The 17,237-nt window shown below is 35.4% G+C and overlaps 1 protein-coding gene and 1 long non-coding RNA gene across 4 annotated transcripts; both read right to left on the reverse strand.

Annotated features, from left to right (window-relative positions):
- Positions 1-3,154: 3,154 nt before the first annotated feature.
- Positions 3,155-4,684, reverse strand: LOC140799400 (uncharacterized). Of its 2 annotated transcripts, XR_012110993.1 has the most exons (4): positions 4,578-4,684; positions 4,129-4,175; positions 3,881-4,051; positions 3,155-3,474 (listed from the first exon to the last, which is right to left on the reverse strand). It is a non-coding gene; the product is annotated as an uncharacterized lncRNA (long non-coding RNA). The 2 variants fall into 2 exon arrangements; XR_012110992.1 differs by lacking the exon at positions 4,578-4,684 and having other exon boundaries at positions 4,129-4,266.
- Positions 4,685-12,728: 8,044 nt separating this feature from the next.
- Positions 12,729-16,348, reverse strand: LOC140799401 (uncharacterized). 2 transcript variants are annotated; one of them, XM_073153732.1, is made up of 4 exons: positions 15,873-16,348; positions 13,850-15,542; positions 13,332-13,707; positions 12,729-13,227 (listed from the first exon to the last, which is right to left on the reverse strand). In XM_073153732.1, exons 2-4 carry the CDS (start codon positions 15,537-15,539, stop codon positions 12,900-12,902), a joined length of 2,394 nt encoding a protein of 797 aa, XP_073009833.1. In that variant the 5' UTR covers positions 15,540-15,542; positions 15,873-16,348; the 3' UTR covers positions 12,729-12,899. The 2 variants fall into 2 exon arrangements, with proteins under 2 accessions (XP_073009833.1, XP_073009832.1); XM_073153731.1 differs by having other exon boundaries at positions 13,850-16,348.
- Between the last annotated feature and the right edge of the window lie 889 nt (positions 16,349-17,237).

Consider the following 17,237-nt stretch of genomic DNA (forward strand, 5'->3'; position numbering starts at 1 on the left):
TCATGAATTCAAGGGCTTTTCCATCCTATAGGTATTGCATTGGTATCCATCAAAAGCTTAAATTAACAAGGGGATATAATTATGTTAAAAGAATTGTTTGCTTGTAGTGACAGCAACTTACATTACAAAGTAATTGGGTAATTGCTACTGAAAAACTTTCAACATATCATAATTGTTATTAAAAAGCTTTGAGCTCTTTCAAAAAAAATTATTATATTAACAAAAGCTAACTAATCATGATTAAATTAAACTTAGATTAAGAAAACCTTTCTTGCCTTTGTATAAATTGCTTAAAATTGTTTAAAAGTTATCTAATGTTATATGGCATCATAGTATAATAAGAAAATAAAATCTTATCTTTTACAAGAAAAAAAAGAAGTCAGTGATAAATATTTTATGTAAAGAGAAGAAAAGTTTGCCCAGCTAAACAACCATTACAATTTTCTTAAGCTTTTCCTAATTATTAGTTCATGTGATGGTTGCTTGAAGAAGAACAAAAGACTTTGTCAAAAAGAATTCAGATTGAATCTTCAAACAAATAATATGGCTAATATATTGTTTTCCTTACAAAAAAGAAAACTATATATATATATGTAATGCATTACTATTAGGATTAGGATGACTTCTTCATCAATCTCTATTCATGATCTTTTATTATAATGCACATTGACTGGAAGACTAGAGGAGCTAATTTTAGCTACAGGAAATGCTCTATATCTCTATGAAATGTTTTAAATCCATAGAAAATACTCTAAATCATTAGGAATTGTTGTAAATTTACAGAAAAATCCATAGAAATTGCTCTATATCCATAGATAATTAATGTAATAATCAACGCAAAATAATCCGCCCATAAATTATGTAAATTTCACATATAAGTATAGGAGCATGTATGTCACTAGTATAATATTTTTTAATTGGATGCCACCTAACACACAAATAAATCTCGAGAAGTGTTTGGTATAAGTCAAACTAAATTAGATTTAATTCTACAAATTAATATCATGCAATTTCACTTATTATGTGGTTAATTCTTAGAAAAAGATTACAAATCTTTAAATATTTGGGTGAAGAGTGATTATTATGAAGTTGAGATTGTTATCCATAGACACTTTTTTTTTCTTTAGAAAAATACCTATTTATATAATCTGCATATAAACAACATAATCCATTGATGATCACTGGACTATATGAACGTTATTTTTTTATGTAATAGGCTGTAAATCCTCAAAAATACTTGCACGAATGGTACTTAATATAAGGCTGAGGAGTAGAGCGATCATAAATTTCTTCTCTAGCAATTTTTAAAAAAAAACTATTTGTGTAACCCCATAATCAACATAAATTTCTTTGTATTTTTTTGGTAAGAGATAGTATTCACATAATCCGCGTATAATTACGCAATCCAATGGTTAAAATGAGAGCAATATAATTGATATATATTATAGTTCAGGAGATCTAAGTTATAATACAGCATAGTAACTTTTTTTTTCTTTTCCAATATACTACAATATTAGGTATGAATTTACAAAAATCCCAGAATCCAAATTTGAGAGGAGAGGGGCTTGCATTCTTTTCTGGTGGCTTTCTGCAAATTTTAGATTATTTTATTACAGATAAGTCCAAGTCGTAACTACAGAGAGTGCGACGGGACGACTTATTCCTCCGCACGTGCTTCGTGATCCTCCAACGGTCGAGGAATTCAAATGGGAGGCTCGGTCTCCGAACCTCCCCGGCTCGGCTCGGCTCTTCTCTCTCTCTCTCTCTCTCTCGAACCGGCCCCGGTTCGGGCGAATCTCTTCCTTGGACCGTAAGCGGGACCCGACGAAGAGACTCGATTTCCTAACCGCCGGGCCCCACCTCCCACCTCGTCGGCCGGCACGAGCGTGGCCGACCCCCGAAAGAGAAAGGCTGCCCGTTCTGCCACGTGTTGGGCCCCACTTCGGGTGCGTCACCGTGGGCCCCACGTCTGGGTGCCTCCGAGTTTCAAATAACCTGACCGTTAGATTTTGATAAATTAAGATCTCTAACGTTTATTTATCACTTATATTATAACCTTGCAGGCTAATTCGTAAATTACACACAGAAAAAAGGAGAAATTATATTTTACCTTCCTATGATTTAATTTAATCTTTACAAAATCATTATATACATTTAATTTTAACTCTTGAATCTCTAGTGGTCTCGACTAAAGTGTAAAAATTATTTTTTGATCGTAGAATTTAAAGATTTTTACCATAAGTAATTATTACGGTGCTTAAGTTAAAAATACAATAAATTTATGCAATTAAACTTATAATAATGCATGACTAAATAAAAGTTAGTAGTAGACACGATGAAACATTGGAGTCAAGGATGAATTGGAAATGGAAAAATATTCTGCTCCAAAAATGTCACTAACCTAAGGGGTAAAAAAAAAACTATTGAGAAAGTCAACGTTAGAATCGAACATGTGGCAATTAAAAAGATTTTATAACCTTGAGCTTTCCATTGGTCAAATGGACTCTCATAGATCCCTAATTATATGTCAACCTAACAACCATTGAGCAAATCTTTTGCTACATGGAGTATGTTGGAGGTTGCTGTAGAAGAAAGTCTCAGTACTATTGTCAAACTATTTAATTTCCTAGATTTAGTGTTATAAAATAAGAAAATTGATCAAAAAACACTCTATATATATATATATATATATATATATATATTACCTCAAAATTGCCATTTAGTTTTCTTACAAACAATTACTAAACTTAATATACTTTTATAAGTTTTTTAAGATTAAAGTAAAAAATAAAAAGTATTAGAATATTTTTCTATTCTGTCTGTTGGGTTAGGGTAAAATTAATTAAGAGCAAAAAGTAGGCGTCAAATGTAAAATATCCAAATGGTTGGGGAGTGATTTGTGAATGATAATTAAGGCAAAATGGAGGGTGTTTCTGATAAATTTCCTATAAAATAAGGGTGTCTTCAGAGGTAGTTGTGTAGCTATTTCTTTGGAATTATTCTATATGAAAGTATGGATGACTTGAAGATTTGATCAATGGGCTATGAAAATCTAGAGCAGTCTCAAGTAGTTGAGGTCAATAAAACAAACAAGAAAAGTCTTATCTGGATAAGATTTAAAAATTAAAAGAGGATGTTCTTGCACACTACAAAATTATGTCAAGCAATCAAGGTGGTCCAAGACAAATTATATTTATCAATCTAAGCTATTGATGTTAGATGAGTTTAAACAATCAATTGTCCCAGGCCCACAAAATTACTCTAATATGCTGCACTAAAGGCAATAATACATTTTGCTTAAGCACATTGAAAACTTTAGTGCTGATGCAGATTCTGTAGAACATCTTTGAGCAATATGATGTCCTGCAATAGTGATCACCAATTGCCTAATCCATGACAACTCACTTTGACAATATATTGAAGACATTCATCATCTGCTCCAGCTATGTGGGTCATGTTCTCTGAAAAGATCATCTGCAACATGGCACAAAATTTATTGCGTGAGAAACTCTGGACGGCGAACTTAAATACTCGAAAAGCTATGTAGACATTGTTCCACAGTTATAATTTGCCTTGTTCATCATGATGCATTATAGAGAAAGGATGCAGCATTCATGTTGGTGTATGGTATCTCCTTTTCATTCTCACTTTTCTCCAAAGGAAAAGATGGTCATGATGGAATAGACCCTTCTTTTGTTGCCCTCTCCCATATCTACTTTTCAGTTCTATCTTATTCCAGAGAGAAGAAAAAGATGTCCAGAACATCAAAGGAGTATGCTATGCTTATTATGAGAAGGGCAGGGCTGTGGCTGCTCATGGTGGGGGAAGGTCATTCCACCAAATTGAAGTGTGCTGGTTGTCAGGAGCAATGGCAACCTACCTTTTGATGTGTAGCCATTAGCATTTCCAATTCCTTCCAGGACTAGAGTATGAAGGTCCAAAACCCTGGGAAGGTCTTCTGCTTGCTGGTTCTTCGAATCGGTATTTCTAAAGTGTTAGGTACTCAAATCTTGAGTCATGTCCCGACCAACAACGGCCATTTCACCTGGACCTGAAGAGGAACAAAAGTCAGTAGTGTCCTGAGACAAATAGCTTCCAACTCCTGACAAAAGCAATACCATGGCTCACCACTCCATATCTCCCTTATCATTACTAGAACTTTTTCACTGTGGTTCCTGATAAGCCACAAAAGCATGTAGGCCATGTTAGGGAGATATGCAAATAATTGAATTATTCAAAGATCCTTCCCCAATGAGAAGGTCAAGTGATGAGGATAATATCATCTAGCATGGATTATTACCAAAAAAAAAACTAGCCATTATGGCAGCCTCAGATGAATATAAAACAAGAAGGTAGTACTTTCGTGTATCCTAACAAGAAACAGAATTGAGGACAGTGAGATAACATAAGTCCTAAACATCAAAGCTCTTTAAAGTGGAGTTTATCTCTTTTATGCACATGCTAACATGGCAAGAAAGTAATGGCCTCTAATCCATCACCCTCTTCCAAAGGAAAAAAGAAAAAGGTACAACTAAATGCAGCTAACGTTGATAAAATGAGATGGTGGATAATCTCACCATCATGCCTATGAAGCAAGTTCTGCAGCCTGGCATGCGATTATCTGATTAAAAAAATGAATCAACCAATTGGACAAGCCAACTTAAGGAAAGCAGCTTGACATGAAAAGGAGTAGTAGCAATGCAAATAACCATTATCAGAAAATTGGGACCAAAATGTAGCAGCATTGGCAAGGTGACTGTGAACGAATGATAGCAATTAGATCAGCAAAAGAGGTTTATACAATATAGAGCAATATTCCCATTATGAGAACTACGAAGAAATGATAAATGAATTATGTCTGCAGAGGAGATACAATGCTAATATTGCTATTAACTGGAAAAACAGATTAGAAGAAACTTACAAGAAAATGGTTTGTTAACTTAAGCAGAAAATATAATGTGTCATCTGTGTGAAATTTAGATAAGGATTAAAACAAAATTTGTTCAAAACTGGCTTCAAAGGGTGGCAAAAGGTCCTATAATCAATAGCATTTAATAGAAAATTTTGTGTAGAAACGAACTGACAAATTTTGTAATATAACACTTTTTTCCATCTCAAGCAACAAAAAACATATATCAAGTAATTGCCAGATAAATATTGCTAATGAGGCAATACCATATTACTGCCCCATGTTATTGGTATCAGACACTTCTCTGCAAGATATGCGGATGCTCACCATTTTCTTTGTTGTGTCTAAAATTGCTGGTCTATCAAACTCTTTTGGAAGTCAAATTTACCAGATAATTACTGGTTGACATGCAAATTTTACTAGTCAAACAAGTCAAAAGTCAAAACATGACACTGTGAATAATCTTAATAGATAAGTAGTTAACAAAAGAAATACATGGCAATTTTACCTAGAGAAAGGGCAGATCAATTTTACTTTGTAATTAATAATATAGTATCAGAAAAATTATTAAGAATAGTTAATTATCATCCTCATGCCAGTTTTCCTCCAAATCATTCTACAAATTTCAGAATTGCACTTAGTACAAGATTCTGCTACTAAGGAAAAAGCATCCTTTGGAGGCTGCTACTGACAAACTGCATATGAAGTTGAAGGCTTCATTGGACCCCTAAATGGTGTTCCATGTGATGATATCATGCAATCTGATGAATACTTATTTTCCTGTTGCAGTTATGGCTTTTTTGCTAATACATTATTCAAGAACAAGTTAGACATGAGAGGATAGCTTTCTTGCTTCAAGGATTAGTGGGAGGATGGATGAAATCAAATATGAAACCAAAAGTCAGGACTAGCTTGGAGTTGCTATCAATAACCTTCTAGTGCAGAATTTGAAAAGAAGGAAAGCAAAGGGGCATTCATTCCTCAGGAAGGTTGGCTTATGTTGGAGAAGCTGGAAAAATATTTTACCTGCACAAATTTGCTTCTAAACTCTATAATCTGTAATCGATTTGTTTACCTAGTGAAGCTACAATTCAGGAGCTTCCCACTCTTAAAATAAAGAAAGTATGAGTACAAGTAGCTAATAATATTGGTCCTATTTTCCACACCAGTAGATTGAGCACCTTAGAAGCATCATAACGCTAGCACGTTGTACCTTGCTTTTCCAAAAAATTTCATATGAATGTATCTCTATAGTGCAATACCTGCATACTTAACTCCAATGTCACATCCGTAAAGGCACATAAGAGAATTCTTATTGTTAAGTATTAAGAAAAAAAATCAAAGATAGGCAAAATAAGCCTACACATGCTGCCCATATTTTTTGAGTTCTCTCCAATAAGTTCATATAACTTATAAAACACAAGTATCAATCAGAGATGAAAGTGAAGTTATCATTTTAATAGGTAAACGGACTTACAACGAAAGCATGAAGGTATGAACACTAAAGGGATGATGCACCAAAGCCCATTTGCAAATGACAAGCTGAAGAAATATTATAAATATCCATGAGCCCTATTCAATCTAGCCCTGTTTCATAAGCGTATTGCACCTTATCTACGTGTTGCTCCTGATTCTAAGTTTTATACTATACCATACAGATAAGATCCCAACAAAAAATATGTCAAAAGGAACCGTTGGTAAAAATGCTTTGAGAAAATGATGAATAAAGATATTAATGAATTTTTACTGAATGCTGATTTAGTGTAAAATGAAGAAATGATATGACAATCCGGCAGAGTTCCTTTGATTAATGTTATAGATAGATAGCAAAGTCCTCCAAATCATAAGAGACATAAAAGAAAATTGTTCACATTTATGATACTGATTATAAAGTTTGAATCGACTTTTATTGTATTTAACTGGACATAGTTAGCTTCCTACTATGACTAGGGAAGAAAACCAATCAATTGCTAAGGTATCCAGGTTTCAGTATCCAAATGCTTCCACTCCCATGCATGTCACCTATAACAAGTTCAATTTATGAATTTTCACTATCAAAATAAGTTGAATAATAAGTAACACAAGAATGCAGTGGATCACCAATGTGAAGCAATTGATTGAAATAAGTTTATCTAGGTTTGGATAGCTTAGAACCTTAGATGCATCTAAGGAGAAGAAACTGTAATGCTTGAGTTATTGGTATATTTGAAAATAAGTTGAATAATAAGTAACACAAGAATGCACTATCAAAATAAGTTGAATAATAAGTAGCACAAGAATGCAGTGGATCACCAATGTGATGCAATTGATTGAAATAAGTTTAGCTAGGTTTGGATGGCTTAGAACCTTAGATGCATCTAAGGAGAAGAAACTGTAATGCTTGAGTTATTGGTATATTTGAAACAAGATAAAATCAACATCTTGTTATTTGGAAGTGACAAAAATGTAATGGAAATAAACAAGAAAGCAGATATGGTATATAAATGAACAATATTTGTAGCACGACCTGCAAAAGTACCCTCCATATGCAGTGATACTGTTAATGCAATACTAACAGTTAATCAGTAAAGCAATAATCAAGGGTGAAACAACATGCAGAAAGGAATGATGTTCGAGAGCAAACAGAAATGAGATAAGCAATTCAATTATAGAATTTTCCATTCTCATAGGTTTTAAATAGCTTTACTCAATATAAATGCTATGTGTTCACTGAAATTTCTTCAAGCAATTGACCAGAATCCAACTTCAAGTGTTGCGACTGCAAGAAGGTTCAGAGATTTCAAGTCTAGCTTCCCAACAACAATGCTCCACCTCTTTCTACAGTAATCCAGCTTCCATTGGTCTTCTTGTATCAAGGCCAACGATGGTCATGCCAGTGGCATGCATTTAAAATATTTTTAATGAATTTTTAGGATATTTAAAGATGTTTTTCAGACTTCAATATATCAATCTTTAGTTTTTGGTTTATTAAAAGTTTAAAACCTACATTATAATATTTTATCTTTAAATTATTTTTGTGAATAAATATTTTATTAAAAATAAAACAACAGTTAAATATAAATATTATTCAATACATACTATGATTGAAGATATCCATTAAAATTAATATTATGATTAAACACTCCATAATATAATTGAACACATAATATTAATCGATAATAATTTAATAATTAAAATTAATATCTAGTTGAACGTAAAAATGACGAGGAGAATCAAATATTTCATTTGTCGGCACAAGAATAAAATGAGAATATTGTATTAAATACTATCGATATTTTTCAAAACTCATCCACTGATAGTATTGCTTGTTGTAACGTCTCACACAGTCTTCATATAAATAGAAATTTTATAATTCTCCTATGATATGATATGAATATTGAACATGTACGAGAATAAACAGCACAAGCACAGATATACCATAAGCATATGTAGATTGTAGATATAGAATATAATAATAGTGTTCTAGCTCTTATAAGTGTGATTGATATGATGATAATTATGATAAACTCATATTATCCTATGGGTGCACCTCTTCTAATGTTTAGCTACCTACAAACTTAAGTCCTTCGTAAAAAGTATACCTCTCTGAGAAGATTGTGTAACAGAGACGCATATCTTATCTATATTATCACTACCACCAAACTGAGTCTCATTATTATCATCTCTAGTCTCATTATTATCAATTTTATCTAAGCCTTCTAAATAATTAATTGATAGTTGACTTGATAATGACTGATAGAAAAAATTTAAAAAAAATGACTCCATATGGCACAATGACTAGCACGAGGTCGTGCTAGCCCAGCACAGGTCGGCACGGCACGCATGCCGGTCGGCACTCCGTGCTAATTGTTGTGCCATTACTGGTGTAACACCTACAACTAAAAAAAAAAAACTTAGCGCACACGCAATGCACGTGCACTCTAAACGCAGCACACAGCCTTCCTCTCCCCCATCTATCACAGTCAGTTGTGAGAGGTGTCGGAGCAGAGTTGAACTCCACTCTCACTCTTCCCCTTATCTCTATATATAATACCATACACCCCCTCGTGCTTTCTTCTTCCGTAGTATCTCTCTCACTCTTCCATCTCTTCCTTTCTTTTCTCTTTTCGAGCCGCCGAAGATCTCGTCGTGGACAATGGGATAACCGGACCACCGACGGCCAATCAAAACCCCCTCACTTCAATCTTCAGGTCAGCCTCCTTCTCCCCTTTAAATTAATTTGAATATTGTTCAGTAAATCATAGTTAAATTGTAGTTTATTCGTTTCTATCTTCGTTGAAGAAATTCATCGGTCGGCGACTTCAGGTCAATCAACCACCGGTCCGAAAAGTTTCTCTGCGTCAACCCCTTACTATGAGTGTGTGGGAGGCAATGCCATGTCGCCTCCCACCGCCAGGGTCCTTAGTCACGGGCTGCCACCACCGGCGGCGGTGACCTCCCTCGTCAACCTCGATCGACTCACCTCTTTACGTGGAAGAGGTGGGTACTTAGGTTGAGAGCTACGAGCCCTTTTTGCACCAAAGTAGGAACCTTCATGGTCGTTGGCCATGGAGTTCCTTACTCCTCACCGTCGGCCACTCCGGCCGATGGTTCAATCGCAGCCTCAACCCAAGTCGACCTTGTCAACTTTGGGAGCCAGTGATCTCAACTGTCGGCGATGGTGATCGTCGGCAACAACTCCATCTCCCTCCCTCGGTCTCCTTCTCTTAAGGATGGCTGAGCTGGTAAGGGTCCACCAGGTCATGTGGTAGCCCACCCCATATCTAGTGGTCCACCCAATCTCTGCGGGCTACAGGGTGGGCCGCAACCCACACCTGTAGCCAGCGGTGGACTGGCTTGTCAGCCCAATCCACCCGATCTCTATGGGCTACGAGGTGGGTCGTAGCCCATGCTCGTAGCCAGTGGTGGGCTAGGCTTAGCCAATCTCCAGGTGGGCTACAGGGTGGTCCACAACCCACACTTGTAGCCAGCCCATTCGTTTTGGCCTAGTGGGCTGTGGGTAGGTTCCTTTTTATGGATGCAATGTTGGGCCTTGAGCCCAACCTAGTTTTTTGACCATAAGCTAGCCACTATTAGTGTTTATTTTCTTATATATATGTAGTTACCTTTCTAAAAAATTTCTCAATCATTATATTAACATAATTTAAGATAATACATAATTAAATTAGGTAGGTGAATTTAATAATCATTTCAATTATCTTTTATTAATGCATTTGACATTTGCAAATAAGGATAGTTCTAATTTTACCATAAATGACCCCTTTTTTTAATTAATACAAAATAATATATTAATAGGGAAGAATAAATACAAGACCAAGTCACCTATCTAGACCTAGAAAATTAAACTTAATTTATGCAACAAGATAGTTAGCTCTATAAGTTCATCATTCTTATATTTTATTTTATTTTATAAATTATTAGACTCATTACTTTGTGATGAGGATTTCGAGATTCAGGAGGAGCCAACTGTTTAGGAGAGTGGGACCGATTTCAGGGATATTTCAGGCGAGTTATATGCTATATTAGTATATGAATAATGATATTGTTATGATGATAATTATATAGTCATTATTAATTTCTTACTTGCAGTAATTTTTATTTATCACTTATGTATGATAGATTCCATGCTTAGTTATGATATATGTTACCTTAATGATCATGATATAATAAATAATAGAAGTTATCGCACCACATGCATGTATCATTATTAGTCTAGTTTCAACTAGGCAGTGCCCCTCACCCACTCAACCCGAGGTTAAGGATAGAGTGTATTATATAAGTATTATATTAGCGGTCTGCACCTGAGGTCGTTAGCTAGTGGAGCATTCAGGTGATTACACTGCCCTGTTTGGAGACTAGCCTAGGATGATATTAGTAAGATGTTTGAGAGGTAGAGATCATAGCTCTAGCGATACCCGAGGATGTAGGGTCAGGGCATCTAGTAAGCTATAAGCTCTTTCTCGTTGTATGCGATAATTCTGCTCTGTGCAATGATTCAGCTACAAGTAATGATTCTGCTCCGTGCAATAATTTACTATAGTGGTGATGATGTCGAGCATGGGCCTATGACTGGAGTCCTTAGTCTGATGGTCACAGATAACCGGTCATATACAGTGTTGCCAGGCATGTGCGGACGATAATACCGCTAGATGACTAGTCCCCCTTGTTATTATGTTTGCCTTGTGAAATATGACATTATGGATTTGGCTGCTTTGTGGATTTGTATACATTGAGTTATGATATTAATATACACTCATGTGTGTTATGAGTAAATGAAAATTTATTGAAAATTACACTGTACACTTTTACCTTAAAATGTTGATAATTATAGGCATGCATATTTATTTATCACACAATACATTATTCATAGATTATTATTGAATAATACTTGCCGGGCCGTATGCTCATCGCTATTTTAGTGAAAATATTTCAGAGCTAATTATGGAGGACGCGAATAGCAGATTTATTTTTCTATTAGCATTGTTTATTTTGTTATTCCTAGTTGGACTTTAGCCCCTACGAGGATTATTATGCTTTAAATTTATATATGGACTTGTATTCCTAGAAGCTTGTTGAGGCTTTTAATAATTATAACTTTAAATTATTTGCTTAGATTACTATGGTATTTCTAGACTTAGCTCAGATATTGTGTGAGATTATTATACTAGCAGGTCATGTGAGAGTCACGTAGATCTCTCCACGTGAGAAACACGTGATTTTTAAAAGTAAGTGTTACAACTGGCACGGTGAATGCTGGTTGGCACGAGGTGTGCCGACCGGCACGACCATCCATGATCAAGGCTCAATCGACCTTGTTAGGAAAAAGTTGGAAGTGTGCCTCCTCATATCCCCTCTAAAGAAGTATCCATAAGTCCTAGTTAAGTAACAATGCAACATTTCATATTTCAAGTAAAGCAACTTTTACATCATTCTGTTCGAATTCTTGATTTCTTCAAGAGACTGTTTATCGGGTTCGAGTTTATCTTTTCATAGATCCCAACAAGTGAGGGCTAAGGTGCAGGGAAACAGTAGACAATGAAAAACTTTCCGCAACTAGCAAAAAGAGAGTAGGATCAGTCAGTCCCTTTATAATGCAATGTAGCTTTTCCCTACAAACCACCATACAAAGAAACAAATCTTTGGATGCACAAATGGTCTCAAATCTAGCCATACTTTCTATTACAAGTGATTAACCGTAGTAGCAAGATTCACAAAGAGAGAAATCCCGAAGGTCTAGGAATCTTCATGGATCATGACATCAATAGATTGTCCAGAACTCAAGAGCCACTTAAGTATGTTGAATACTAGATAATATTAAAAGGAAAAAAGAACTGCAAAATATTTAGAAAATCAGAAATTGCTCTGAAAAATAGATGAGAGAAAAACTAAACTACTCCAGTGACTATGTAAAGTTAATAACTTCATATAATTTAAAACCACAACTTTGAATAATTTGTTGGTAAGTAACTTATGTGATTAAAGTCATAAAGGATTACTTGCCAACCTACTGATATAATCTATCACAAGGAAATATCCTGAAGAAGACTCACATCAAATACAAAATTGTGATACTATGTTTCTAAAGGTAATATGGCAAAAAGTACATGTATATCAAACAATTTTTGGTCCCCTATTTTCCCTATGTTCAGATGATATATATGCACTAACATTAGAAGAAAAGACGAAATCAATATTTCTTGAAACAGCAATTCTGTCAATATCTTCATATGTCAAATTAGAGAAGTATCTTAAGTTATGAAAACAATCACTAAACATGTAACAAGTAACTTGACTGAACATGAGACAGGATGTAAGAAAGTTGTAATACAAAAGGTAAACTTATATATCAGATTTCAATTAGTAGGCAAATACAATATACATGGGAGAAGAACGTAATATTTCATTTCTTTTGAGATCACAAGCAAAAATTTGTGAGATGGTTAACATTTACATGTAAAGACACCAATAAAACTGCAGAAAGGCACTAATGTCACAAAAACTTCTTCGTCTTTCCCTTTGGATCAAGTTTACCAGAAGCACCAGCTCGACCTCTTCCTCCCTTCCCACAACTTCCCCGTATAGAACTACTACCTTGGCTTTGTTCACCATACTGATTATTGCTTGAAGGAACATCCTCAATAATCCTTAGTAGTTCTTGTATCGGGTTACTAGAGAGAGAAGATTGTTTCAATGAATCCTCATCGTCCAGGCCAAGAAAGCACAAGTCCTCCCAGTGCAAAGATGACATATCCATCAGAGGAAGCTCTGGATTTATGTCCCACTTTCTATGTGGCCCATACTTATAGTTGGAACTAAACCTAAGCATATGCAAATTTGTGGTAAGAAATAATGAAGTAAACAGGTCACAATAACGGTATGCCATCAATTGAAAGTTTCAGGATGAGAGAGAAAGAAAGTAAACCTGGATATTAATCTTAAGTTTGTATGTATATACAATAGATTATCCGCATGCCTCGAATTTAATCTGTTCTTTTTTGCACTGTGGATGTAGCTATATGTACTCCATGGTCTCTCAACAGATGATGTGCTAATAGGCTGGGCCAGTACTTTAAATGCCACATCTCTCAACTCCTTTGTATCCCCTCCATGGAACTTCCACCACTGCAAGACATTAATTTTGGGATTTCTGGCATCTCTTTTGGCTGTAGCAGTTGAAAACTTTCCCTTCTTTTCTGTAAACGACAAGAACTGCAGACGAATGATATCTGATTGCTCAAAATTTGGGTGCATCTTACAAATAGCAGAGGTGGCACTCTCAAAAATGTCATCATCTTGTGCTGTTAAGGAAATTTAAGATCAGGTCAGAAGCCATTTTCAAAATAATGTGCAATTCATCAATGAATACAGTTATAGATGGCGATGGATAAAAGAAAGGACGCAACAAACTTGACTGGAAAGTTCAGAAAAAGAAAGACCTACCAGGATGGCATCTCAGCCTACCCCCTGGAGCAGGAAGTTGGAGATATTCTTCATCATAATATTTTGGGGTGAGTGCATAAGCTAAGCATTGCAATGGAAAATTTGATTTGTTCCACCTAATGAAAACCTTTTCTTGCAGAACCATAAAAAGTTCCTCTCGACCTTTCATATTATCTTTGATTTCTCCCAGCATATTCTCCATTCTTTCACACACCTCTCCAATAAGTGGGCCATCTTGGTCAGTAAATCTCATCATTTTATATATGGGTTTAATTATAGATAGAGCCAACTGAATTGCTTCCCAGAAGTCGTCAGACATGACTGCTGCCTTCACATCCTCTCCAGACAGCTTTACTTTCTCATCCAATTTTGGAAGGTTAGACCACCCTTCCCAGTTATCTGATAAAACAGCAGTCCTCAAAGTTTCTCTTACATCAAATATAAGACGAAGATTAATGTAGTGTGAGGCACATCCTCTTACTGCACCTTTCAATAACTCCAACCTTGAATAACTTCGGAAAATTTCTGCAGCTTCAGAATGATATAGTACATATCTCACTATGCTTTTGGCTGTCATATAAGTATTTTCAAGCCAAGTAAGAGATCGGATAGTATCTTTTAAGATCATAGTTAAAGTATGAACCATGCAAGGACTCCAAAATATGAAAGGATAAGATTTCTCCACCTCCTCACTTGCAGCTTTACATTCAACAGCATTATCAGTGATCAACTGAACAACATTATATGGGCCAACCTTTTCAATTGCATCTAACAAATATTCTGAAATGTTTTTCTGGGATTTCTCAACCATCAAAAAGTCAAAGGCATCTAAAAACATGGACCCAAATTGATTTGAGGCCACAAAATTTATCAGAGGTTGCTTTTTTATATCAGTCCAACCATTTGAGAGAACTGATATTCCATATTGGGACCATTTCTGCTTGAAATCGTCGAATTCTCTTTCAACTCTATTCCTTTCATCCTCTAACAGTATACTTTGTGCTTTTTCATAGGATAGGCTTTTATAACTCAGTTCCTTACTGATTGCTGACACCATTTCTTCCCAATAGGGTGACCTCAACACACTAAATGGAATGCCATTTGCACATAAACAGCGTATTACTTTAGAATCAACATCTTCTCTATCCTGCGTCGAGTAATCTTTATCAAAAGGACCAACATATGATAAGGCCAAAGAGGGGCCTTGCGAGGTCATTCCTGAAATGGCATTAAGCTTTGATTTCTTCAACGGGACAATGTTAGGTGAGCTCTCAACTTGCTCGACTTCTCTTTTTATTTGCATCTGCAAGTTTTTGTCAGCCTTCACAGCTGAACAATACCCAATTCCTTTGCTCTCGCCCTTCCTGTGACCCATCAAATGTGCATAAACACGTGTGTAGGTCCCATGATATATCTTTTGACAATGCTTACATTTGAAAATATGAGAGCCTCCATGAGCATTTCCACATTTCCTTCCCTTTACAACGTGCTTCCATAAGACAGTTGCAGTAACATCAGTTTGACTTTCCTCTGCCAATTGTGCCTCAAGTTCATGTTGGACCTGATCTTCGTCATTATAGACAAGATTCTTATCTTCAAAAACAAAGTGTCCATCCCCTATAGCAGGAAAGTCCATTCCTCCATCATTCACCCCAGTATGTTCATCATCAAAAGGAGAGCTATGCGACATTGTCTGGTAAGGAAAGCCTTAGTCTTTCAGCCAGTCGTAAAGGAGTTGGACAACACTTGATTATAAAATCAGAAATACTTGTCTATTGGATGAAAGAAGTAAGCAGAGAGTTCATGTCGATTAAAAAAAAGATTAGACCAACAAAATGAAGCTTAAGGCAAGCTTCAGTAAGGAAGCAAGCTCAGGATAATTTGGACTATTAAAGAAACTATTAAATCACCATTCCTAGTGATTAATGCAGCACAGAAATCAAATCTAACATTATAAAATCAGAAATACTAAGCACAAGTTGAAATGACACAGAAAGGATTGGAAGCAACACAAAGAAATCACCTTTGATGCAAATATCACCGATCTTCAGTTGCTTGGGGGCTCGAATCCTACTCCCAACAAAACCGAAGTGTCAAATGACGAAAATAGCAAATCTCCCAGCCAAAATCTTCAAAATTCTTCCAGATTCTTCAGATATTCGTGCATCAATCAAATCCTACAAATGGTAACAGAAATCCAAAAAAGAGAGGGCGTCTAAAGCTACTGGAATCGAGGGAGCCTCCCGCGCCTCCGGTGACCCGAGAGTTCCCGCGCGCATGGCAAGAGCTCCAATCTAAGGGAATCGGCTCAGCGAGGGGGCTCAGCGTGGGAAACCCTAGGTTTCTTCTCTCGAAGGGGAAACGGCTGAGAAACGCTCCTTCGGCCGGAGAGGGGAATAGGGGAAACGGCGCGGAGGAAATGGGGAAACGGCGTTGTCCCCTTCCTCTTGGGAATCGAGGAAACCGGAAAGGAGGGAGCGGGCTCGTGTTTAATGGACTTCAAGGGTTATGGAAGAGCTCAGGGAAAGGCCTGCCGCTAAATGGTAAGAGGACCCGAAATTGTGACCACCAACAAGGACTACGAGTGGGTCCCGCTCCCACTTATTAGGAAGATGAGGAGTAGAAAAGAATTGATTGCGGGCAAAATGTGAGGATTATTAACAAATAAATCAGAAAAAAAAAAAGAGAAAGTAAAAGGTCATGGATACTTATGAATTATTTATATGATTCTTATATTCATAATTTACTCAACTTTAGGGGAAAAAAATGAATATACTAAAAATCAAGAGAATATTTTATAAATTCCTACCCTATATTTTATATATTTGTAATTCACATTCGTCTTTAATCATTTTCATTTAACACCGAATGGTATTTAAATTAACTAATATCGACCAAATTATTAAAATACCTCATAACTATTTTCCTTCCTCACAGGCAATTTAAATATTTATAAATTATCTTATATATTATAACGAAATATTTTTTGTTGGTACCGTTTAAATTAACAACAAGAATATTAAATAATAATTATAATAAAAAAATAGGAGTCGGGTTATAAAAACCTTTATGAATCACAAAATAGATAAAATATATGATGTGATTTGTAAAAATTTTAATTTTAATGCCCTTAACTAATTATATATAAAATGACCATAATACTTCGAGATAAGTCAAATGAGAGGTATTTTAGGATTTTAATTTTTACTTTATTTTCACTAACAATATATTTTAAAGATAAAACCCAATAGCCAAAATGATGAATATCCTATGATAATGATAATAGAAACTTACAGATCACAACTTATATTTTGAGTTTTTGTATTATATTACAAAAGGCATCTTTTTTATTATTTATATTTGCTAAAAAAACCATCAGGTCCTACCA

This window comes from Typha latifolia, chromosome 12 (genome assembly GCF_019914945.1).
Source record: "Typha latifolia isolate L0001 chromosome 12, TyphaL0001v2, whole genome shotgun sequence".
NCBI lineage: Eukaryota > Viridiplantae > Streptophyta > Magnoliopsida > Poales > Typhaceae > Typha > Typha latifolia.